Here is a 24,925-nt window from a genome sequence, read left to right on the forward strand (position 1 = left end):
TAAACACTTTTTGTCGTGACTAACGACTTACCTTTTCAAAATTTCGAAAGAAAAATGATGTAAGATTTTGAACGCTTATATCTTTTGTTGTACTGAATGGATTTAATCAATTTCTTCGGCATTTTGTCGAAGATATTTGTACCAATGTTGTATTAAATTTTGGAATATGTAGGACATTTATTATCAACGGAAAAATAGTGTTTTGAAAAATCTTTCGAAAACGACTCGGAAAAGTGAAATCTTTCAGCCCATCCCGCACAGAGCCGTCAATATGGTGCACCAGCCGAACAATAAAATGATGAAAAGTTTTAAATATAGGTCCACTACATGTTTGTCCCTATGATTATGCGTATTGGGTTGCTTGGCGAGAGTAGTTGGTGGGGGAAAGCCTGCATATTCGTTTTGGTTATACCATTAGAAACCGGATGGAAAGGAAAGGTTCATGCACGGCACGAGAACAAGCGAGAAAGCGATAGTAGTGCATATTAGCAAAAGCGTTACGTACATTTTTAACCTTAATAACAGGTTTTTGTTAATCCTTCCAAGAAAATCAGAGAATGTGGCAACTCTACCACTAAGCGAAATCTACACCAAAACGAATGATAAAAATATTTTCATTTATCGCACAAAAGGAGGGCCTTTCATCTGCATCGAAAAGTTTATAAATAGGAACGCCTTGATGCAAAGCGTGTTCATTCGGTGTGAGCTGCGAAAGGGGAATGTTCATATGTGTGTACGCAGTAAAAACAATCGTCGGCAAGGTTTGTATTGTTTCGAAAGATTCGCGTCTTGTATCAACATAGTTATCTACAAACCGTCCTTATTAGGACGAATGCAAAATGGAAAAAGAATTTAATTAGAAAGTTTCTTTTGTTAACTAGTGTTAAGTTTGCGCTTGTTAATTCTGTACTTTTACCAGTGAATCATAAGAAAATGTTTTTCTAATCTACAAACCCGAAGGTTTTTGCAAATCATTCTAAGAAAATCAGTGAATGTGGCAACTCTACCACTAAGCGAAAGCTACACCAAAACGAATGATGAAAATATTTTCATTTGTCGCAGAAAAGGAGGGCCTTCCATCTGCAACGAAAAGTTAATAAATAGGCACGCCTTGATGCAAAGCGTACTCATTCGGTGTGAGCTGCGAAAGGGGAATGTTGATATGGAAATGGAAAGAGAATTTAATTAGAAAGTTTCTTTTATTAACTACACACCAAAAAATATGAAATTTATCGTTGACGTAATTGCAAGCATGACAGAATTGAACAAACCGTAATTCACGTAATGACGAAATATAACCGTGCTCCGTTTAATTTTACATGAAACCTATACATTACATGCGCAATGACATAAATTTACATTTGCTTCCATTCAGAACAAACGCTATATGTGGAGTAAAATTACGTGATTTACGAAATTCAACGTCATGTAAAATTAAAATCAAACTTAAAAGTAAGTCATTTTTGATGCTCGTATATGTCAGGGTCAGGAGACCTAAATTTACACGATTTTTTCTAGGTGTGTAGTATTAAGTTTGCGCTTGTTAATTCTGTACTTTTACCCGTGAATCATAAGAAAATATTTTTCTAATCTACAAACCTTAAGAATTATGTATCTTTCCTTCCAAGAAAATCAGTGAATGTGGCAACTCTACCACTAAGCGAAAGCTACACCAAAACGAATGATGAAAATATTTTCATTTATCGCACAAAAGGAGTGCCTTTCATTTCATCGAAAAGTTAATAAATATGAACGCCTTGATGCAAAGCGTGCTCATTCGGTGTGAGCTGCGAAAGGGGAATCATCATATGTGTGTACGCAGTAAAAACAATCGTCGGCAAGGTTTGAATTGTTTCAAAGGATTCTCGTCTTGTAGCAACATAGTTATCTACAAACCGTTCTTATTAGGACGAATGAAAAATGGAAAAATATGGGTTGGTAATGTATATGACATAACAGGTGTGTCGTGACCACACTTCGAAGTTATTTCAAATCTTGAAAAGCATAAATTGACATAATTTCAATGATCGTTCCTATATGAATGAAATGACAAATTTTCAGGTCAACGCGGCAATAACTTTGCAATTTATAGAACAATTTTATATTTTTAGTTATCATATATTAACTGTCATCTCTTCCAAACAACTTAACCCTCTGCTGCCAACCCCGTGGTTTTGCAGGGTTAAGGAGAATCATTGTAAAATGTCCAATACACGATTTTATGTTGTTACCTCCATTAAAACAATTCAGAACACTCCCACCTGTCATACATGTACATTGTCTGCTTGTTGAAATCATTATATGAAATTATTGACCTGTATTCAATGCGGAGATCTCGGTAATAAAATTGTTTTGCTGAATATACTAACAAACGGGATCCCCAGGAAAATTTCGCTGAGCCCGGTGAATCGAACTTAATGCGTAAAATTTAGCCTTCAAATTGCAGATACAAGCAGAATTTTAAGAATATGATCATCGTGGCTATGTCCCTGACATTACCCGCCCCTAGTTTTTCGCTAAGCGTGTTCATTTCTGTACGCTAGGAAAAAGATTCCGATGGTCGTTTCGAGACTCTTTTACATTGATATTTCAAAGCAAGAAAATATGAAATTTGTTCATTTCATGAATGAATGTCTCAACGAGCTTAGAATCCAGCGCATCCTCTATCAACGCAGACGCCAACAACAAAGGTTCTTTTCAGAACCACCATAATTATTATAAAGAATAACTTGAAACATTCCCACATATTTCACTGAGTATCAATTGATTTGAATTACAAGTCAAACGACTAGTCACGACACTCCGGTTATGTCCTAGACATTACCCACCCATCTTTTTACATTTCTTATAAAAGTAATGTATAGAATTCGCTCAAACTTTCAAGATTTTTTCCGAGGCCCGGAGGGCCGAGTCTTATATACCAATCGACTCAGCTCGACGATTTGTGACAATGTCTGTGTGTGTGTGTGTGTGTGTCTGTGTGTGTGTATGTAACGGACAAATTCTCATTCGTGTTTCTCAGCAATGGCTGAACCGATCTTATCCAAACCAATTTTAAATGAAAGAACTAAAAAACAGTATGAACGCTATTAATTTGTTTTTGATTCTGATGTTTAGTTTTTAAGATATGAATGTTTGAATGCTTAAAAATGGCGTTTTTGGAAGTTTTTTCAAATTATCTGCCGGAATTGACAATATAGATTAACAATTTATATCTTTTTAGACAGCTTAAACGAATACCTTTCGAACAAGCTATAGATTGTTGAAATCGGACTATTATCAAAAGAGATATTTAATATTAAATGCGGACGAAAGATTTCTATCATTTCCCATTGCCAGAAATATGACCAAAAACATGTAATCTATTATTAACGCCAAAACGGCTTATTTTAGGTCAATAGTATCTTCGGAGAATTTAATAGAGGTAATATGCTTTTTCTTTTGGTATTGTGCTTTTGCTGATTAATCCTCCTATGAGTGAGATATTTTCACAAATTTTCTTGGGAGTGATTATAACGAAATGATGCCTTCAGCAAATTTGTAGCTCTTACTTTTGCGAATAACTTTACTGAAGACTTCAAATATCTATTTTGAATACTTTAAAAGTTATGGCTTGTTGTTTGTGGATTACTCTTCGTCGCCTATTTATTGTTCAATATAGTAATAATCCATTGAAATAAGCCAAACATTATTTCGATAAATCGAATTTTGTATTTCATTTTTCTACAACCGCTAGAAATAATCACCGAACACTTCCAAGTTGTCTGGAAGGAACTTGATAACTTATCAGTGCAAAAATGTTCATTTGTGCGAACCTTCTGACTGCAATTTTTCTAACTTATGACCATCGGATTGATCTGAAACCTTTTGGAAAATGAAAAGCGAAATAAATAACTCCAAGCAACGGCGTAGCCAAGAGAAGGTTTTAACACCATACAGCCCCCCCCCCCCCACCACACAAAAAAAATATTGGATTGGAGTTGAAAATTTATTGATGCAAACTGATTTAATTCAATATTACAATAACATTATCTGATCCGTAGATTGATAACCTGTTGTTGTAAACATCATGAGGACTTTTGATAAATTGTCGGAATGGAGTCTTGATATGTAACTGACTTATTGGTCTTGATTTCACAGTTGTCTAAATTAGACAACTGTGAAATCAAGACTATTATTAAATAGCATCAATATCAAATTCATGCCTGAAAACATTCCAATAGAAAATTCCAGAGTTCTGTAATCAATCATAATCCTCAGATTTCTTTTCAAATTTTCAGCTTTTTTCCTACACAATATTACGAAAGCTTATTACACAATTTTTCCTAATAGGCTTGTGAAAATTATAAACTATTTGAAATTTTTTTATAGTTTTATTTTTTATTTAACCGTGATTTTTTAATAAATAGTGATCTATTTTTTAGTAGTCTATTTTTCATGGTTTGCGGTGAGCACGAACTCTCGAATTTCTGAACTGAAAATTATGGAATAGAAATTCATTTTTAGTATTCTTTACAGACCCGCTGGTGCCCTAAGACGATTTCGCTAGAGTTTTAGAGCACTGTGCACCCAGTGCATTAACGCAAGTGACGGAAGGTTATCGAAAAGTTTCGTGAAAATGAAAGTTCCAGTAATGATGATGATTTTCCCAAACGGTTCGTTTTCGTGAGGTATTTATTTATTCTTTGGCGTTAGGATTAGCGATAATAATTCAAATCAAGAATACTACTGGGAAGTAACCTTTAGAAAAAATCGATGTAGAAGTAAAATTTGAAACTATGCACGCATGTACTTCAGAGATAGCGTGATATCAGGAGCTGCGATTTCATTTCAACGCTTTTTTGTGAAAAGGGCGATACTTACAAATGTAAACATAGGGCTTTTTTCTTACATGCAAATGAGGGCTTTGAAACGCAACAAATTAACCTAAAAATTTTGATTCTACGATATTGCTTTCTTAAACTACAGCAAAAAATACAACGGGCGAAACTGTATTTTTGTTTGTTTATTTAAAGTTTCGCCCTCCACGCTCCATGCAAACAAACAGGGCGATACTTTTTTTGCTAGCAGTTTAGAGGCGAAACTGTTATTTTCGTATTTTTTTAGGATTATCAAACTGATACCAGCTGTAAATAGTAACAATGATCTCTATTGAAAAAACCCGGACGAAATCGGTGGTGTAAAACGGTAGTTATTGTAAAAAAACGTAAGGGCGATACTTCAATGCTGATAGATGGGACCGAAAAAGTAAACAATCGCCAAAGGGGCGATACTATCATTTTGTCAATTTCAATAGCAAAAACAAATTTTAATTTAATAATTTCAAATACTTTATGAAGTTTTGGGTTTCGATCACTGAATCATGCAAGCTAGGATGTAAAAAAACACAATAGTTCTTAAATAGGAAATAAAACCAAGTCTGGAAATATTCACTGTTGATTTTCTTTGAATGGTATCACTGCTAGTATCGCCCTTTTCAAGAAAAAGCGTTGATTTCTTAGTTCTCAGTCGCGATGGAAATTTGAGTAAAATATAAACTTCAAATCGATTAAAAAAATCGTTTTTGTTTTGTTTCAGTACAATATATAACCCCTTTAGGAAAATTCAGTTTTCCCACCACAATATAGATATTTTATTAACAGAGCATTAACAATAATTCGTTGGTATGTCTATTTTATGGGCCATTTTTTCGCTTTCCCATTGATTTGGTTTGAGATTTCTAGCACTGATGTTGTCCTATGCTGATTTGAGCGATTCTCTGAGTCCTGCCACTATCCCATGTAGTATGTGTTATCAAAAACATCGCGAAGCATCAAGTTCTAAATGCTCTCAAACGATATAATATCCGAAGAGAGTGATAAGAGTTATAAGAAATGTCTCATCACACTGTTAGGTGGATTAAACACGTTTTTAATACGAAAATAATTATTTGGTATCATTTAGTATCATTATTATTATTATTATTGGTCGTAATGCATTCTTACCTTTGCGTTTCGATAATTTACCTTGACGCTGATATTCACCGCGTATTATTATTCTTTTTCCGTTCTGTTAGTGAGCTCCTTCTGTGTCCACGATTTTATGAATTATTCCGCTCGTACATGAAAGAGAGATTAGTAGATACGAAAATTTCTTTAATGAATATTTCTTTTATGGGACTGTAGATGTGAATTCTTCTAGAATGTTTAAGTTGATTTGTACACAGTTGTTAATGTAGCACTGGTTGATAGTATGAATTCATATATACATACACATTTACACATTTTTTTCGAGAGTTGTCCTATGATTGTGATATTCATTGAACGGTTCAGGTATGTGCGGGCATAGGGACTTCGCGATCGCATGTATAATTGCGAAGGACTCGAGCACCTGTACGCCAACGTGTTCGATCGCGTGTGCGTTTGTATGTCGCGTGTACTATCATGTATGTAATTTCGCGTGCATAAATTCTACTTCACAACCGTGAAGTAGAATTTATGCACGGCGATTGATAAAATATTAATTTTTTCTAGCACCACTGCTGTTGGTTGTCCAATTATTCGCAATTTTGTTTTAATCTACTCTTAATGTGTCTATTGTACATAATAAGAGAAAGTTTAAAAATTTGTTTATAATTAGACCATCAGAAGCAGTGATGCTATGAAAAGTGAAATTTTCATCAATCTTCATGGCATTTTTTGCTTAATTACTGTTTTCACAAGCATCAGATCGTTTTGAAGTCTTCTAGACTTTGTTTCCTTGGCAAAATTCCTATAAAAATCAGACATCTATTTATTTTTAGGAGGTAACGGGCGACTCTTGGAGAATTAATTTGCAAAAGACAATTTCTCCATACGAAATCTCATGTAAACTTTAAACCGTGTGCGCAAAAATATAGTTTCACCGATCGAGCTAAAAATTTGCAGAGTTGTTCTAGGAGCTAAATGGGACCCAAAAAGTTATTTAGAGCCAATTTTTTGTTATTTAGAGCCAACGTCATCCATGCCGTCTAGTTGAGTTGAATATTTATCCATGAAATTTAGTCGCCAAGTTTTCTAAAAAGAGGTCCCAGTACCTACTGGGAAATATACAAATGCGCCGCGCTTTGGAAGAGCGCGTCGCGTGACAAAAAATTCCACATCCCAGGATTGGAACAAAAGGAAGAACTTTTCTTTGTAGATTATTGAAGGTAAACGTTTTACGCGTCATTAGATCATGTTACCGATCTAAATTTTAGCTGTTTCGTAACAATATAATTCCATCCATCATTAATTCAATTGTAGTATGTAAGTTATGATTTTGTTTTTTTGTTGCCAGTTGGAGGTACTGTATAATGCAAAATTTACTAACGCCGAATCTGTTGCTGCATGACTGATTGGCACCGCAGTGGAGTTGAGTCAGGTGCCAGTAATTTAGCCGCAGAACCACTGTTTCCGGAAAAGCTAAGGGAGAGAGATAAGGAGGACGAGAGAGAGAATAAGAGGAATTGGACATCGTAGGGTTTGTGGAAAATGATGATGAGGCAGGTAGTGAGGTAGGTGAGTTTTGATGCAAGCCTTAGGCGAATAAGTTCAGTGAAATTATAAAACGGTATAGTTCAGAAAGTATAAAATCCTGCGAGAAGTTTTTCTACCCATATCGGTTCGGACCTGACACCAAGAGTCCGCTCGAAGTGATTTTGCGGTCAAAATTCGACCTGTGTCCCACTACCCGAATAGAAATGTACAATTACAAAACCATGATTTTCACTGTGACAGTACAGTAATTTTATAATAATTTACAGTAAGTTTTAGTGTTATGCTACAATACAAAAACAATAAACTTTAACGTTTTTACAGTAAATTTCAAAGTAAAATAGACTTTTACAGTGAAGAAGGGGGGTGGTTATGTATCTTAACATTAAAAAAATCTGTTTTTCTCCATACATTTTTTCCCGAAAACTGTAAAATTTAATGTGAATTCACTGTATCAGTTTTTTGCTGAACAGTGAAATTTATTGTTACATGACATTTTATTGCAAATCTACTGTGAGAACTTGGCATCGAACAATGTTGAAACAGTAATAACTATAATATTTATTGTTTTATGATTGTTTGTAGGGTAAATGCTATTGTAAAATTCTATCCGGGTACGCCTGGCCGCTACGAGTTTTCGGAAGTCGGTTTCCATCAAGACGGCCACCCGCCACTGCCTCGTGAAATTATCAACCCACGGTACGTCCGCCGAAGTCCACCGCCGCACCCTAGCACGGCCGACGAGAAGCGCTCCTGGGTTAGACAACGATACGACACTCCATTGTGGAGCCACGAAAGCACCAAGTGACGGTAACATCTCAAACGCGTGCGCGGTTTCCTAAAAGGCCACGCGCATCATTTCTACCCAGGCTGGAAGCACCGGCGCTACGCTGGTATTGACGCCAAAATCACCGCTTTGTTCGCCAAGCAGCATCGACAGCAACGACGGCCCCCAAACGGGCTCAGGTACGTTCAATTCCTTCTCTTTCCCACCCACGTGTCGGATCAGCGAAGGGCCCCAACGTTAATAATTAGGCGCCTAAAGCTCCGTTCAAAAAATAAATTGTTATATTGTAAACCTTTTCTTTTTGTTCCTACGAGAGCCTTTTTCTTTGTTGGATGGTTTCTACATTGATTCGCTTGATTTGATAAATTGGTTATTAGCGGTAAGTACAGTGAGTCCTCCCGAGAACGGTAGCCGACCCTGAGCTAGCCGCGTGGTGTTCTTCAAGAATACTTTCAATTGGCGATCCTCGTTAAACAAAAATATCCCAATCACTATTGGAATATTTTTGGCCGTATCTCGGAGAGACTCGTGTACGTCACGTGTTTGATATCGTGGCTGTTAACTTGCTCTCTTAAATGATTTGGCGCGTAGTGGAGTGTTAGAATTATTCCGGCATACACACAATGGCGATCAAATTGCCTTTTGGGAACCATGTGATGATTGTTAGTTTTCAGAGTTTTTTTGCATTTTTTATAGATTCAATTGTTTAGCTAAGGAAGCAATTTACATTTCGTGTTTTCTTTCCATTCCTTTTACGCCACTAGTGATTGCAAATTCCCATCGCTTGAGGTTTAGGCAGATGATAGCTGCTGTATAGAGACGAATACAAATGATTCACCAGATCAAATATAAGAGGAAGATATTTAGATTTGAAAGTTGATTTGTTTAGAGAGCTGGCTTTGCTCAAAGTGATAATTACGAGTGATAAGACAATGTGCCGACGCATCTTAGGAGCCAGACTAAGTAGTATTCCAGTAATCGGTCATCACAAGCGCTAACATCGCGTCGAAAGAATAAAGTTCACTGATTCACGTGGCCAATCGATTGACGCTGGTGATATAGGTGAAGATAATTTTAGTACATTCTCAAGCTGAGGAAGTATTGGCGAGGGTAATAGAGTAGCATTTGGAATCTAAGGGATAAAGATAACAGGATACCCGCGACAGATAACTTATAGCTTGCTGCCGAAACTCACTACCCCCCCCCCCGAGGAAAGCAAACTGCAGCACCTTCTTGTTTTATAAAAGATAAAAAGATCACCTCTTCCATCCTAATGAGCGCTGATTTTGCGAAGAATTTTCAATTTAGACAGACGCTAGTGACGGGGCTGTAGCTGGGGTACACTCACGAGACCTGGATGAACAGGAGAGTTATGGTCTTCTGCTCACATAAGCTACCAACCCAACGAAACTAATTCACTTAGCAGAAAGAAACTTTAGCTGCCCGGTGTTCCATTGAGGCCAGTTGGAGGTACATTCAGGGATCACACTTAACCTTCATTATCGATTCAGCCCAGATACACATAGTACAACACCAGAGTTGACGTCTTCACGGTGTAGTTGTTGGACTCTGACACTGCAGCATGACGATATAGCAACGGGGATGTAAGAAAACGTGATTCAGCAGGCGTCTCTTTGGGTTGGAGTCTTTTGTTCATCTAGATCGTTTTTGGTATATTGACTCTAAACAAATGGTTATCAATCAACTCAATGAGCACGTTCATTTTCAAATAATTGATGGCGCCCAAAACAAATTTGTTTCCACACTAAATCACCCTAATGATTATAGGTTTGGGTGGTAACAGGTAGTCCTACCAGAGAACAGAGAGACTAGCATAAGCACAAACCATGATCTGTCTATACATATAGGCATACATTGGTGAGAATTCGACAAAAACATCATTGGATATATGAACAGCAAAAGCAGCCAAAGTAGCAACAGTACCTTCTATAGACAATCCCTCAAAAACCCATTGTGAAAATCTCAGAAATTGTTTGAAGCCATTTACTTACTTTTGGTTTAAAGATTTTAATTTATTTAATCAGATTATACCCCATGGATCATTCCATGACTGATTTTACTCCTTTCTTTGGAGTAGCTTTCCTAGAGACACGGATTATAAAAAGCTTCCTAGAGGATGGACCAATCATTGACGATTAAAAACCCGATATAACATACAACATAAATAATATGTAAGGTCGTTTCATGTTGGCCAACACCGACTGACGCAAAATGAAACAATCCAGTGTCACAAAATGGTACGACGCAAAACACGGCCCTATGTGCCCTCCTGCGAAAATCAAAACAAAATCAAGAAACTCTTTCTATGGCTGTGGTGTTCTTCAAGAATACTTTCAATCATTATTTGATTTTTTGTAGCGTCGAGAACACGCTTTTTTAATTTGTTCATTTAAAACGTATGTAAATTACTGTTACTCAAACAAATATATTGTACCTACATGTGTATTACTGACAATAAATTTAAAAATTTCAATTTCATTTATACCAAAAGTTACACTCTATACGATAAAAATATTTTTCATGAAAATCGATGATTTAGTGGAAATTTCGGAGCCCACGTGACGTGGTTAGTCGATTTAACAGAACGAAATGGACAAGCTTCTTCGTAGGATGTTACTAAGAATGAGTTTGACGTATCCACGACGTCACCCAAGTCGTCTAGTTGATTTGTTGTTGGAAAATATTCATGAAAAGTAGTCGCCAAGTTTTCTAAAAAGAGGTCCCAGAAGGTTATCATGGGCAGTATACAAATGCGCCGAGCTTTGGAAGAACGCGTCGCGCGGCAAAAAAAATCCCCATTGGGAACAAAATAAACGGAACAAAAGGGAGAACTTTTCTTTGCGAATTATTGAAGGTGAACGTTTTACTCGTCATTAGATCATTATTTGATTTTTTTTGTAGCGTCGAGAACTAACTTTTTTAAATTGTTCATTAAAAACGAATGTAAATTACTGTTACGCAAACAAATATACTGTAAATATGCATCACTGATAACAAATTTAAAAATTACAATTTCATTCATACCAAAGTTACACTCTACATCCCTTATACGAAAAAAATATTCTCCATGAAAATCGATGGTTTGGTGAAAATTACGGAGCCCACATGACGTGGTTTGACTCCGTTGGGTGTTTTTTGAGGCACTTGTCATTTTGTCGAAGCGATTTGCATACCCCTTCATGAATTATATTGTCGATTATCACACATCAGCTAATCGATTTACTCGATTTTACTAACAGCTTATAATCGATTATTGGTTTTGCGGTTTTATTTTTGAGATTAATCGATCATTTGCTTTAATCGAATATAAAATAAATCACTATACTATTATTGTTATATATTTTCTGGCTAATACTTCGAGTAGCGATTTTCATTGGTCGTTTATGGGCAATAATGGCTGAAAGATACGAAAGCTATGAAATAAAAACAACCAATGAAAATTAATACAGTAGAACTTTTAACAGTTATTCTATAATTAAGCATTAAAGAATATATTCAATAATAAGCGTGAATAAAGTTCACCGTTCTCCAATAATGGTGTTAACCTACCTGCTTTACACTCTTTGTGGCAGCTTGGGTCGTCGTTAACATGGCTGAAGCCCGACCGTTCCAGCAATGGGTAAGCTGGGGCGTTAAGCTCGCTTTCTAGATGCCCGAATGTACGAAACTGCAAGGAATAGTCAAGCGATGAGACTGTTCTATCTCGGCACATTGCCTTAACAGTCCGTTCACCACTGTCGTTGAACGTTGCGTACGGCGATATTTCGTACATCTCCGCATTATTATCTTTATTAATCATTTTTACAGGCGAAGCGCTATAAACCTGTTCGCTGCGCATGTAACTACATTCCTCTTTTTGGCTAACGTTGTTTGTACGTTCCTCATTTGTATCTCCGATTTCAGCAGCAAAACAATATATTTTTTTATATCGTGCTAGAAATACACTGCAAATAGTAAAACATGGATTGAAAATATCTTTTTCTAGTCTTTTTTAAACAGCTTACATTGCTAAAATAATTAAAGTAATCATAGCCGCAATCATATAAATTTTTGTCAACTGTACATCCTCATTCATTTTAATCGTAGTATCATCGCTTTTTATTTCGACATATTCCGGTAGCGGAATTTTGTCTCCGGTCAATGTGGTAGTAGCAAAATTAAACTGGGCGGTAGTTTCACCCGCGTCGTTGTTCGAAGTAATCTTTAACTCATACCATGTGGCCGAAATAAACTCGCAGAAAGAAATATTATCATTGCTACGTTCTGTTCCGGATATATCCGATGAAATTGTAGTCCAGAAAGGTGTGTGTAGACGTCGATACTCTATCGAGAAGTGTGTTATGGGACATCCTCCATCGTGCCAAGTATGCAGATGTAGATTTAAGCATGTAGCATTAGTTACGATAAGATCTCGCTCCTCGGGAATTTGTGGTGCTGAAAAAGAAAAAAAAATAATTCTTCCTGTTTCGGTGACATTCAAAGGGACGCAAGAGTGATACATCTACTCGATAGCGTGTGTAAATCATATCATGAAGGGGTCGGTTGATCTTATCTAATATGGATTATACATAAATACTGTTCCGTGCAAATGCTAAAAATATGTTGCAAATGACTAAAATGTTTAAAATATTTTCTTTAGACGCTTTTGATGTAGTTAGGTTACTAGGACTAGTTAATGGAAATTGTGAAGAAAGATCCGGTTCGCGGTGGAATATGCCTTTTGCGCATCGCACGTCCTGTAACAGGTATCGCCTGGTGCCAGAATTTCAAACTTCTTGATTCAACAACTCTGACAGACTTCCAAATTGTCGTAATCTTGCAATTATTAAATTATAAATGTGCACGTTCGCTAGCGCTACCTAGTGACAGAATCCTAAACTATTCAGTGTACCATCTCGTAGGCTTTTATCTCTTGAGCAACTATAAGGAAAACACCGTTCTGCTAATAAATCAAGAACTCGAGATACAGTAGGCCAAAAATTTTATGTTTTAGCACCAGTTTCTAGTGGTAGTGGTAGACCATCGAACTATTTTTCATACCACCTCGTAGATTTTGATCTCCAGAGCAACATTGCCAAAGATACATATCTGCTGAAAAATCAGAAACTTTAGATACAAAAGATCGAAAAGATTTAATACTCACTAGAGCCGTCTGACGACAGATTTCCGACATATTCATTCTCCCACCTCAAACAGTCATAATATACTGCTCAAGTTTGCAGAAGAAAGTTGTGCTCCAAATGATACAGCTCACAAAGTTTTCCAAAGACTGTCTGTGTTGTACAAAGTACAACGCGAGAGTCCACGTGAGAGTGCACGTGTTACAAAATTTGTCGCGAGTTCCGGATAGTTGAAAAAATGTTGGTGTCAATTCACAACAAAACTGCAAACTTTTCGTAACATTCTTTCAAAAAAAAACCTAGTGCAAGAAATTCATTTTCAGCTATCTTCTGACTGGGAGAATAAAACATGATAGGAATCGTTAAATTATCTCTGCATATCCTACGATAGTTGTTTTTACATGGAAGACATTTAACGACACGGATTCTGATCATTTGTGACCTATAATTACCAAATGCCGTTTTTGTTCGACGTCTAAATTGAATTAGGTTTGAAACAGCAGTTGGATATAGAATAGGGTGTCCCAAAATGACATTATGTTAAAAAAGTCATCGGGCTCACTTCTTAAATGAAAAGTTAGGGTATTAGGACCACTTTCTTCTTCGGAGTGAGTTTGCTAAAACGCTTCCTACTGGTGGCGACTTTTGATTTTTTGAAAAATGGGCCGATTTTGGATAAAATTTCAAATTTATGCCTGTTGAAGTGGTCCTGAACTATCTTAGATTTTTTTCAGTATTTTTTTATTTTTCTGGAGATCCAAACGGAAAAGATTGGTTAGTTAGTTTGTACAAATTTTGAATTATAAGAGCGGCAGGGCCATCAAAACTTAGTAAAAAGTGAAATTTTTGGTGTTTTCCAGTATTTTTTCTTCAAAACTGGGTATCTACAAAATTTTAAAAGTACAGAAAACACTTTATATAGTTGAGCCGAATTCAGGGGCATAATTTTGCTGAAGAAAGTGTATAGCTATGGCTAATGGGGTATGAGTTATTAAAGTTTTTGTTAGATAACCTTTGACATTTTTAGCAATTCATCAAAAATAATTCTGTTCCAAAAAGTAAATCAGTTCAAATGTGCTTTGACCACACATTGTTTTTCGAAAAATAGAAGGAAAATTATGAAAAATGACGTTTTTTGTACGTCTTTAGTATGTCAGGACGAGGTTTAATGAGCATCTGATGATTTTTTTTGTAGCTTAAATTATAAAAATAATAACTTTGCTAATGACGCCAAGTCTCCAATTATTTTTTGAAGAGTTAATTCTCCATAATTACTTCTAGGAGGCATCTTCAACAAAACGATTGTGTCAGAAGATCCGCTGTATTCTGTTGTAAAACTTTTTCGAGGGTATTTGCCCCAAATTTGACTATATCGGAATTATGTGATCTAAACAGGAAATATCAGTTTTTCAACACTCATCTCACTCTTCTGCATTTTTCTCTATTTCAAAGTTCCTAACATGAAAATAAGACTTTATATACAAAATGTAAGTACGTTAATCAATTCAGCCTTCAAATATACGCCATAACTTGCCATTAGCTCGACATATTTGTTTAATTTTAGTGATTTTCAAACCCGCTAGGTGGCTATTAATATAAAAAATATTTTTTAAAAAAATCGTCAAATGCTCATAAAAACCGATTCTGATGTACTAGAGACAAGCGAAAAACGCCATTTTTCATCATTTTCCTTCTATTTTCCGAAAAATAATATGCAGACTAAGCCCACTTAAGTTGTTTTATTTTGTAGAACAGTGTTATTTTTTATGAATATCATAAAATGTCAAAAGGTTATTTAACAAAAACGTAAATAACTTATACCCCATTGGCCGTAGCTATACACTTTCTTCAGCAAAATTACGCCCCTGAATTCGGCTCAACTATATAAAGTGTTCTCTGTACTTTTAAAATTTTATAGATACCCAGTTTTGAAGAAAAAATACTGAAAAGCACCACAAATTTCACTTTTTACTAAGTTTTGATGGCCCTGCCGCTCTTATAATTAAAAATTTGTACAAACTAACTAACCAAACTTCTCCGTTTGGATCTCCAAAAAAATAAAAAATACTGAAAAAATATCTAAGACAGTTCAGGACCACTTCAACAGGCATAAATGTGAAATTTTATCCAAAATCGGCCCATTTTTCAAAAAATCAAAAGTCGCCACCAGTAGGAAGCGTTGTAGCAAACTCACTCCGAAGAAGAAAGTGGTCCTAATACCCTAACCTTTCATTTAAGAAGTGAGCCCGATGACTTTTTTAACATGATGTCATTTTGGGACACCCTAATATAGAATCTGACTGTTTTGCCTCAGGCAAAAATTAAAGGGTTGTGTATAAGACAGGACCGCGATGACATTAAAAATGCGACCATTTTTGTGACCCAGCCATATTATTCGTGGATACATCCTGTGATGTCATCGACTTATTTAGGAGTACACAAAAAGTAACAAATCGTATCCTCTACGGAATCTACTACACAATTGTTTTGATTATTTACAAAAAAAATCGCGCAAATATCTGTTTGTTCCGTTCAGCTCCGCGCAAATAATTGACGATGGAAAACAAATCGGCTACTTCAGTTGCTAAACACTTAGAAACGATCGAAGCATTTTTCCATCAATGTCACTTTTCTGATTCAAATTTTTTTAGGTATTTTCTTGCTTCCATCCAATTGTTCAGTTTATTTGTTTTATCGCACATTTTTTGGATATTATTATAGAAGATAACTAACCCGATAAGAGAGAAGTTATTTACCAAAGCACGAAATGGAAATTTCATTTGTAATTCTTCTGAGAACGATTTTGTCGTCCTAATAAGGACCGTTTGTTGTTAATATTATTTCACCGTTTCCTTGCAAATAACAATGCGACTTCTATACGCGACTAGTGATGGATGCAATTTTGAGAGCACCTTTGTTTGTTGCTGCTAACGGGGAGCGTTCCTTCCAGGAACTAACGAAGCGGGTCGCCGGCGGTAAACGAACTGATTTCAACGATGATCAAATGCAAACTGAAAACGTTTTCCTACAGACAATTCGTTTTACGTATCTCAAATGTGGTTCATCGCCAAAAAGGCGGTGCTAACAAGTAAACCACCAAACAAAGCACGGCTAATTAATGTGCTTTCAAAATCATTTCTATCAAAATTTACGGTAATCGTATCCTCTACGGAATCTACTACACAATTGTTGTGATTATTTCCCAACAAATCGCGCTAAAAACCTGTTTGTTCCGTACAGCACAGCGCAAATAATTAAGGTTTGAAAACAAATCGGCAACTTCAGTTGCTAAACACTTAGAAACGATCGAAGCATTTTCCCGTCAAGGTCACTTTTCTGATTCAAATTTTTGTAGGTATGTTCTTGCTTCCATCCGATTAGTCAGTTTATTTGTTTTATCGCACATTTTTTGGATATTATTATAGAAGATAACTAACCAGATAAGAGGGAAGTTATTTACCAAAGCACGAAAAGGAAATTTCATTTGTAATTCTTCTGAGAACGATTTTGTGGTCCTAATAAGGACCGTTTGATGTTAATATTATTTCACCGTTTCCTTGCCAATAACAATGCGACTTCTGTGCACGTTTAGTGATAGAGGCAATTTTGAGAGCGCCTTTGTTTGTTGCTGCTAACGGGGAGCGTTCCTTCCAGGAACTAACGAAGCGGGTCGCCGGCGGTAAACGAACTGATATCAACGATGATCAAATGCAAACTGAAAACGATGTCCTTTTTTTAACTTTAGATTTTATTGGTTCAGATAATATTTACATTTCTTTATAATGTACATTGCAAGTGATATAGCTTTCTTTCTGCTTTTCATCTTTGGTAACTTCTTCATTGTTGGTAGTTTGGAATATTTTGGAATACATTTTTTGTTTTGCTGTGAATAGCTATGGTATGGAAAACTTAAAACTAATGACCTAAACTAACTTAACCTATTTAATTTAATATAATGAATTTATTAGCGGAAACTCAGAGATGGAGCATGTGTTACGGAATCTGCTGACCACTGTGTGAATGTTTTGCTGGATTGTAGCAATGCCTTCTAGCTGGTGCACTGTTGTAGTTGGAGTGTTCCACGGAAGGTCCAGAATCGTTTTGAGAAACCTGTTTTGTATGACCTGCAATTTGTTTTTGTGGCCATATTGGCATCGCATACTGTATCTTAGGCAACACAATTTGTCTATATATTTCTAATTTATTTCTGGGATTTAATGAAGATTTACGGTGAGTCAACGGGTACAGTGCTTTCGCGAGCAGGCTGCATTTGTTTCTTATTTTCTCGGCATGGGAGCGGAACAACATCTTTTTTTCGAAAGTCAGCCCCAAGTAACCCACCTCATCGGACCATTCGATCGGGAACCCATTCACGACAATTTTGCAGTCAGCTGGTGGGACGTGCTTCGGCGAGAGACTGAGAGGGAAGAGTATTGCTTGCGTTTTGGTTGCATTGATTCGGATTTTCCAAGTTTGCATATATTCCGAAATCGTTGCGAGGCAGTCCTGAAGCTTCCTTGTCAAATGTCTGGTGTTTCTGCCCTTGCATAGGACAGCAGTATCGTCGGCGAAAAAACAGAGTTGGCAGCCATCGGGGAGGCGAGGAAAGTCTGATGTGTACAGACTGTACATTATTGGGCTGAGTACGCTGCCCTGCGGAACTCCGGCTGGGATGTCAAACGCATCTGACTTGACATTCGATATCGAGACGTGGAATCTTCTGCCGTTCAGGTAGTTTTGCACTATCTTGATGATGTAATTGGGAAAGTTGTAGCGATACATATTGAAGAGAAGTCCGTCATGCCACACGTTGTCGAAAGCCTTCTCTACATCTAACAGGGCCATGGCTGTAGATTTGGCAACCGCTTTATTCCTGTCGATGGTGTTTGCTACCCTTTGCAACTGGTGTGTCGTTGAGTGGCCCTTGCGAAAGCCGAACTGTTCTGGAGGAAGAATATTGTTTCGCTCAACGTGCTCAAGCACTCGATCGAAGATTAGCCTTTCAAACACTTTGGGATCATCCATAAATGACGTAGCATTATATGGGGGAGGGGGGAGTTTTGTATGTTGTGATGATGTGTGACGACAGGGGGGTAGGGGGTCATGTCATGCTACGTAGCTTTTTTAAAGGGGAATAGAATAGATTTTTTTAAAAAAATTATGGGGACAAGGGGGGGCAGAGTTACCGTCAAACTACGTAATTACCAGGGGGTATTTAGAGGTTTGTGACGAAATGCTACGATGGGGGAGGGGGGTGTTAAAAATCACTCAAAAAATGCTACGTCATTTATGGATCATCCCTTTGCTGAGGGAAGATAGCAAACTGATAAGACGGTAGCTAGTCGGACTGGTAGGGTCCTTACCAGGCTTTAGCAGAGGTATCACTTTCGCTGTCTTCCATTCCGAAGGGAAGTAATGCAAATCTAAGCATCGGTTCATGATTTTCGCTATGTGGACGTAAGCAGTGTTGCTGAGTTTTTTCACGACTAGGTTAAATATCATATCAAATCCGGGAGCTTTCATGTTCTTGGTGCTTCTAAGCGCAGACGCCACCTGTTCAGGTGTGATTTTATTGTTTTCAGGAACGTAGCACGCAGTGGCTCGCAGCGTTTCCATCGTTTCACGCACAGCCGCTTCCATGGGACTTACAATTGAGTTGCCCAAGTTGTGCGAGCTCAATATGTGTTCTCCAATAGCATTTGCTTTTTCCGAGGAGGTGATCAACGTGGCATTGTTTGAATGCAGTGGAGGTATTTGCTGTGGTTTTGATTTAATAACCTTTACTACTTTCTAAAATGGACGTGAAAAGGGGTCGAGCTTGCGCATTTCCCTACTGAAATTATCGTTATTGATTTTTTCAACCCTGTCCCAGATTATTTTCGTCAGTCCTGCAGTCACAAATTTTTTCGAGAGTTCTCCCGTCCGTTGAAATTGGCGCCTAATCTTATTACGCTGTCTAATGATAGTCTTTATCATGTGGTCTATCTGAAGAAGTTTGCCTTGCACTGGTTTACTCCTAACGCACTGGGACTCAGCCTCAGTGATCGCTAGCCGAAGGTTTTCGATGGCGAGGTCAATATCACTTGTTGTGTTGAGAGCACCATCAGTAATGATTAGACGATCCACCAAACGTTGGAACTCAATCCAGTTTACGTTGTGGTAATCTTTGCGTAGCAGACGCTCCCGAGTACGAATACCACTTCCCAGTTGCAACGACACGGGAAGATGATCTGAGCTAAGATCATTAATCGTCTTTGGTTGGGAGAGCACATTCATATTAGATAAGAAAATGTCTAATGTAGAGGGAATACCAGCGGCTGAGGTATAAGTTGGTTCGTCCGGTTCGTGAACTGTATAGTGTCCCAACATGGCATCATCAAACAGCAAACAGCCGTTCTTATTTCTGCGACAATTTTTCCACGTCTCGTGTTTAGCGTTCAAATCCCCTGCTACAATAAAAAAATTGTCGAAACCTCGTTAACTTCGCAAGATCGTTTTTGAATTTCCTCGCTTTTCCGTTCCCATCATAGCATTGCACTGGGCAGTAGGCAGCAATGATTAAAAACTTTCCCTCCTCATTTTCCACTTTGATGCCGAGAGCTTCAATTATGGAAGTTTGGTAGTGTGGCTGAACTTGAAATTTCACTGTGTTTTTGATCAACAATGTAACTCCACCTCCGCTGTAGTGGGTGCGATCAAGACGTACAGTGGCAAAACCAGGCATATTGAAATTAATTCCCGGTTTTAAAAGTGTTTCAGTCAGAACCACAATGTCTGTTCCATTTCGTTCTAAGAACTCCCCCAGCTCTATTCGTTTCCGCAGCACGCCGCGGGCGTTCTAGAGAATTATGTTCAATCGATTAGCAGGCATATTCGATGACTTCCCCAGCACTAAAATTTGTTCTGACCTATTTTGGCAATTTTGTAGCTTTTACCACATCTCCGCGAAAATAGGCAGGAGTTGGGCCGCATTGAATTTTGGCGGAAGTTGTTGGTCCGTATGAGGCACTTGATTGGGGACTCACCTGAGATGGCGGATACACTAAATTCACCGGCGACGAGACACCGACATCTGTCAATTTGCATCTGTCTGTGTTTGCGATGCTGACTGCTGCCATGGTTCCTGCTGGTGAAGCTGCTGCTGCTGCTGATGATGCTGCTGTTGTTGATGATGCTGCTGCTGTTGTGTTGCTGGCGCTCTGGTGTGGGCTCCATTAATTGGCGGCAGCGATGGGAAATCGCCATCCATAAACACCGGACCCTTGTTTGGCTTCCTGTCCGGCTGGTGTTTCTGCGAAGCTTCCTTCCGAATTCGCTTACATTCCTCTCTTTTCCGGCACTGTTTATCAGTCGAGCGATGCCCTTTTCCGCAATGGATGCACTTGTATGCAACGGCATCTTCGATTGGACATTCCGTAGTTAGATGCACTTGAGCACAGTTATTGCACCTCGGCTTATTGTGGCAGTTACGCGTACCGTGCCCAAAATTCAAGCACCGCATGCACTGGGTAATGTCACGATTTGTGCCTCGATAGGCCTCCCAGCGAACAATCATGCACGCCACTGATCGCACTGCTTTTAATGCGTTTAGTGTCACTGTACCTTTTTTAAAATGCACTAGGTACAAACAGTCGCGATACGGAATTTTTTGCTTTTCGCCCCATGGCAAACACACCCAGCGGCTGCAATTTGTACCGCTCTTCCAGTTCATGCTCAATCGCACTGCACTTCATTTTCGGCAGACCGCGCACTACCGTTTTAAATGGCTTTTCCGATGCCACATCATGGGTAAAATATTCAGCACCAACTCGATTCAGATAGTTGCATGCTCGCTGATAGTTATATTCCGTTTATATTCCGCATTTACACCAGCAGCGGTCAGATCATTTTTTAACGTGACGAGGGGAATTGATTTTACCACCAGCGGCGGAAGTTTCACTGCACTTTCGTTCTCTGGCAAATCAGCCACTGAATCACCAAAACCGTTCAAATCACTAATGTTCATTGCAGTTTGGGCACGACTGCTAACAGCACTGACGCGGTTCGTTTTTACAGAATGCACCGAATTCACTTCGCCAGTTGGCACTTGCGGGCTGCGCATGGTATTTTTCCGCTTAGGGTTTTTTTTTCGGGCTCGCTTTCGAGCCACCCGAACGCCGTTTGCGTTTCGACATACCGGTTCCGGTTCCACTGAGCAAAAACTTTCCAAATCAAACACGTCTATACTCGTCCGATGCCAACACAAGAATGAAAACGATGTCCTACAGATAATTCGTTTTACGTATCTCAAATGTGGTTCATCGCCAAAAAGGCGGTGCTAACAAGTAAACCACCAATCAAAGCACGGCTAATTAATGTGCTTTCAAAATCATTTCTATCAAAATTTACGGTAATCGTAGGGGAGACTGAGGAGACTTGATCCCCGGGGAGACTTGATCCCATCATTGTAACTCAAAGGTGGATCACATTACATAAATCGAATATACTAGAAAGTTGCATAGTTTTATCTAAATATAAATTTCTTTAACACAAAACAGAGAAATTTTACATGTGTAACCGAATTTTAACCGATTTAAAAAAAATCTCAGAAGAAATGAAGAAGATTTATTTTCAAAATTTTCAAACTTTTATACAATTGATAAAATCACGCACTGCATACTATACTTTTGTATGCGGAATTACAGGAGAATGTCAATTGTATGAATATATTATGATTAAGCTGATTTTTTGTTCAACTATATTTTTACTAAAGTTTGCTGAAATAGATGCTATGGGTTCACTTGATCTCTTCAAATTCGTGGAGATTTGATCCCCTTCGCCATGCTTCATACACACCACTGAAAATAACCAAATTCTCGCCAGAACATTTGAAGCCATTGTTGCCATAAAATAACAAAAAAATTGTCAAAAATGAACGCTTCATCGTACAGAAACTTAACTGTAATTGTTTACTACAGTATACGTAGCAACCATTATTTACCACATTATTTCATTAATAATTTTATTATTTCAGCTTCTTTGCTTTGTTATTAAGAGCCAAATATTTTTTATTCCGATTATAGAGGATTTAACCTTAATGTATTTTGCCTCTTATTAAAAGCCAATATAATAACAAAATTGTCTTGAGAATGGAGAAAATCTTCCGTTTGAGCGCAGCAAAAACTTTAATCGAGTACCTCAATTATACAATTTGAGCCAATGCGTTGACATGGCAGACGCTGCTCTAACCAAAGGTTTCAGATGGGTAGAGTGATAATAAAAACATGGTAAAAATAGACTTATTACCCTACATGGTCTTTTAAACACGTTCTCGAAAAATTATCAAGTGTCCCCAAATTAGGGATCGAGTCTCCACTAATCTAAGAATTTTCCATTTGTTTGTTTTTCAGAAATGCTCATAGCTCGTGTCCAGTATAATATTTTTATGTAATTTTTTTATGATTATCAGTCATCCCTAGACACAATATAAAACTACAAAAATACAGTCTTTTTTTATCATTTCACGGCGTTGGATAGAAAAATAAAAAAGCGGATCAAGTCTCCTCAGTCTCCCCTATCCTCTACGGAATCTACTACACAATTGTTGGGATTATTTCCCAACAAATCGCGCTAAAAACCTGGTTGTTCCGTACAGCACAGCTAGGGTTCGTCGCGGTTGCGGTAATTACCGCAACCGCGCGGTATTTACCGCACCCGCACCGCAAAATCTGCGGTGCGGTGAGACACTTTTTCCCGCAGATGCGGTGCGGGAAAGAGCTTTTACCGCGCGGTTTTACCGCAACCGCACCGCATAAAAATGATAAAGTGATTTGATTATTCTAATTGATAATGAAAGAAAATCTAGCTGTGTCCGAAATATTTTGACGCTATTATTTTTACGACATATTTTGGACTAGTTATTTTATACTTCTAAGTAAAACTTCATAAACTAACCATTTCAAATACATAAAATGCAAGATCCAAATAGAGACAAAATTATTAGATCATTTAAAAACAATACATGCTTACTCTTAAATCCAATTTAAAAGTGAATCACTTCTCTCGATTTCTGTTGGAAATCGTGAAATTATGAATCGTTTTCGATATCAATTTGGTAAACACGTGATCACCCTAGTGAGAAATGTTGGTGTTTACCAAATTTTCCTCCTTAGGGTGAAATATAGCATAGTGCTTTCGCATAGGCCTGCTAAGCCAAGACAAGTCTCGGCTTCACTGTGTCTCAGCGGCATAAACAGAACTTCTGCTCGGACGGGACATCACGTTTGATCAGTCGTTCGATTGAAACACAAAGTGTGTTTTAGTTTTAATGGATTTGCGTCAAGCCGGCGCTAATCTATTCCGACAAAAAGTTAGTGTCGGTTTCTGATGAGGCGAAGCCAAAACGCAACTGTGTAAAAAAATAAGGATTTGTGCCCTCAAGTGCAAAGACTGGTTTACCAACAAATTTTCACCCTAGTGAGAATTTTGGTGTTTACCAAATTTTCCTCCTTAGGGTGAAATATAGCATAATGCTACATAACTTTTTTTCGCGTACTTCCATTCAAATTTACCATAATTTTCTACCAAATTAGGTCCTAATATTTTTCAGTCAAGACTATTTTGTAGCTTTTTTGAAGCTTTTGTTGCCAAATAAAATGTTTGACTCCCGTTCACTTCAATTGAAGTTTTTGTAATTGGCTCTTTGGCAAAATATTAGAGGAAAATATATTAAATGCTAGAACTTTCGAACTAGCATTTAGAAAATTACACTTCATTCACTTTTAAAGGGAGCAATCTTACTTTTTAAATGATAATACATCTGTTTCTTGAAGAATGCGGAAGTTGGAGTTTTGGGATATTTTGTCCGTAAAACCCCCTATTTTTAAAAATTATTTCTGCTGTATGCTACAAACCGTACATTTTTTGCAGTTTTCCTAATGTTCAATAATTCTGTGCCGGTTGAGACCGGACTCCTGATTAGATGTAATGTATAGGCAATTTTTTTTCATCAAATATAGCGTCGTTCTTATTAATGAAATACAATATGTTTTTATTTCACTGTATTGGAATATATGCGCTACTATATAGAAGTACTGGTATTTTGACTTAAAATTTTTTTTGGTGAAATTCCGTTAAGAATGAAAGGTGGTTTACTACGTAAATGCGACTTCATTTCTTATTACATTTTTATTCCACATTTTTCAATTAACTGAAGGGTTGCTAAAATAAAAGTTTTCCTATTACTGCAGTAGAACGTTTTTGAATGTATAATGTTTGCCTTAAAATGTTCCATGTTTTTATTAATAGAAAATGCAAAAGTTGATTTTTTCATAAACATTACATTCTGAGGAGTCTCTTAAAGTTAAATTTCGTGTGAATAAGATTAACATTTTATTAAATGTACCATTTTTCAACACCATTTTTTAAAATATAAAAAATTTACCGCATTTACCGCGCGGTGCAGTGCGGTAAATAAAGTGCGGTTGCGGTAAGCGGTGCGGTTTTATTATTATTTTGCGGTTGCG

The 24,925-nt window shown here is 37.4% G+C and overlaps 1 protein-coding gene across 18 annotated transcripts in view; it reads right to left on the bottom strand.

Moving 5' to 3' along the window:
- LOC131689361 (cell adhesion molecule Dscam2) overlaps nt 1-24,925 on the bottom strand; it is a 1,607,414-nt gene that overhangs the window by 47,473 nt on the left and 1,535,016 nt on the right. For 17 of the 18 annotated variants that reach the window (XM_058974402.1, XM_058974401.1, XM_058974393.1 and 14 more), the window contains 2 exons: nt 12,306-12,735; nt 11,851-12,245 (listed from right to left, as the gene is read on the bottom strand). In XM_058974402.1, the coding sequence (XP_058830385.1) occupies nt 11,851-12,245; nt 12,306-12,735 (825 nt within the window). Of the gene's footprint in view, nt 1-11,850; nt 12,246-12,305; nt 12,736-24,925 lie in introns of those variants that run through there. The other variant, XR_009305380.1, reaches the window with a different exon arrangement.

This window comes from Topomyia yanbarensis, chromosome 3 (genome assembly GCF_030247195.1).
Source record: "Topomyia yanbarensis strain Yona2022 chromosome 3, ASM3024719v1, whole genome shotgun sequence".
Lineage (NCBI taxonomy): Eukaryota > Metazoa > Arthropoda > Insecta > Diptera > Culicidae > Topomyia > Topomyia yanbarensis.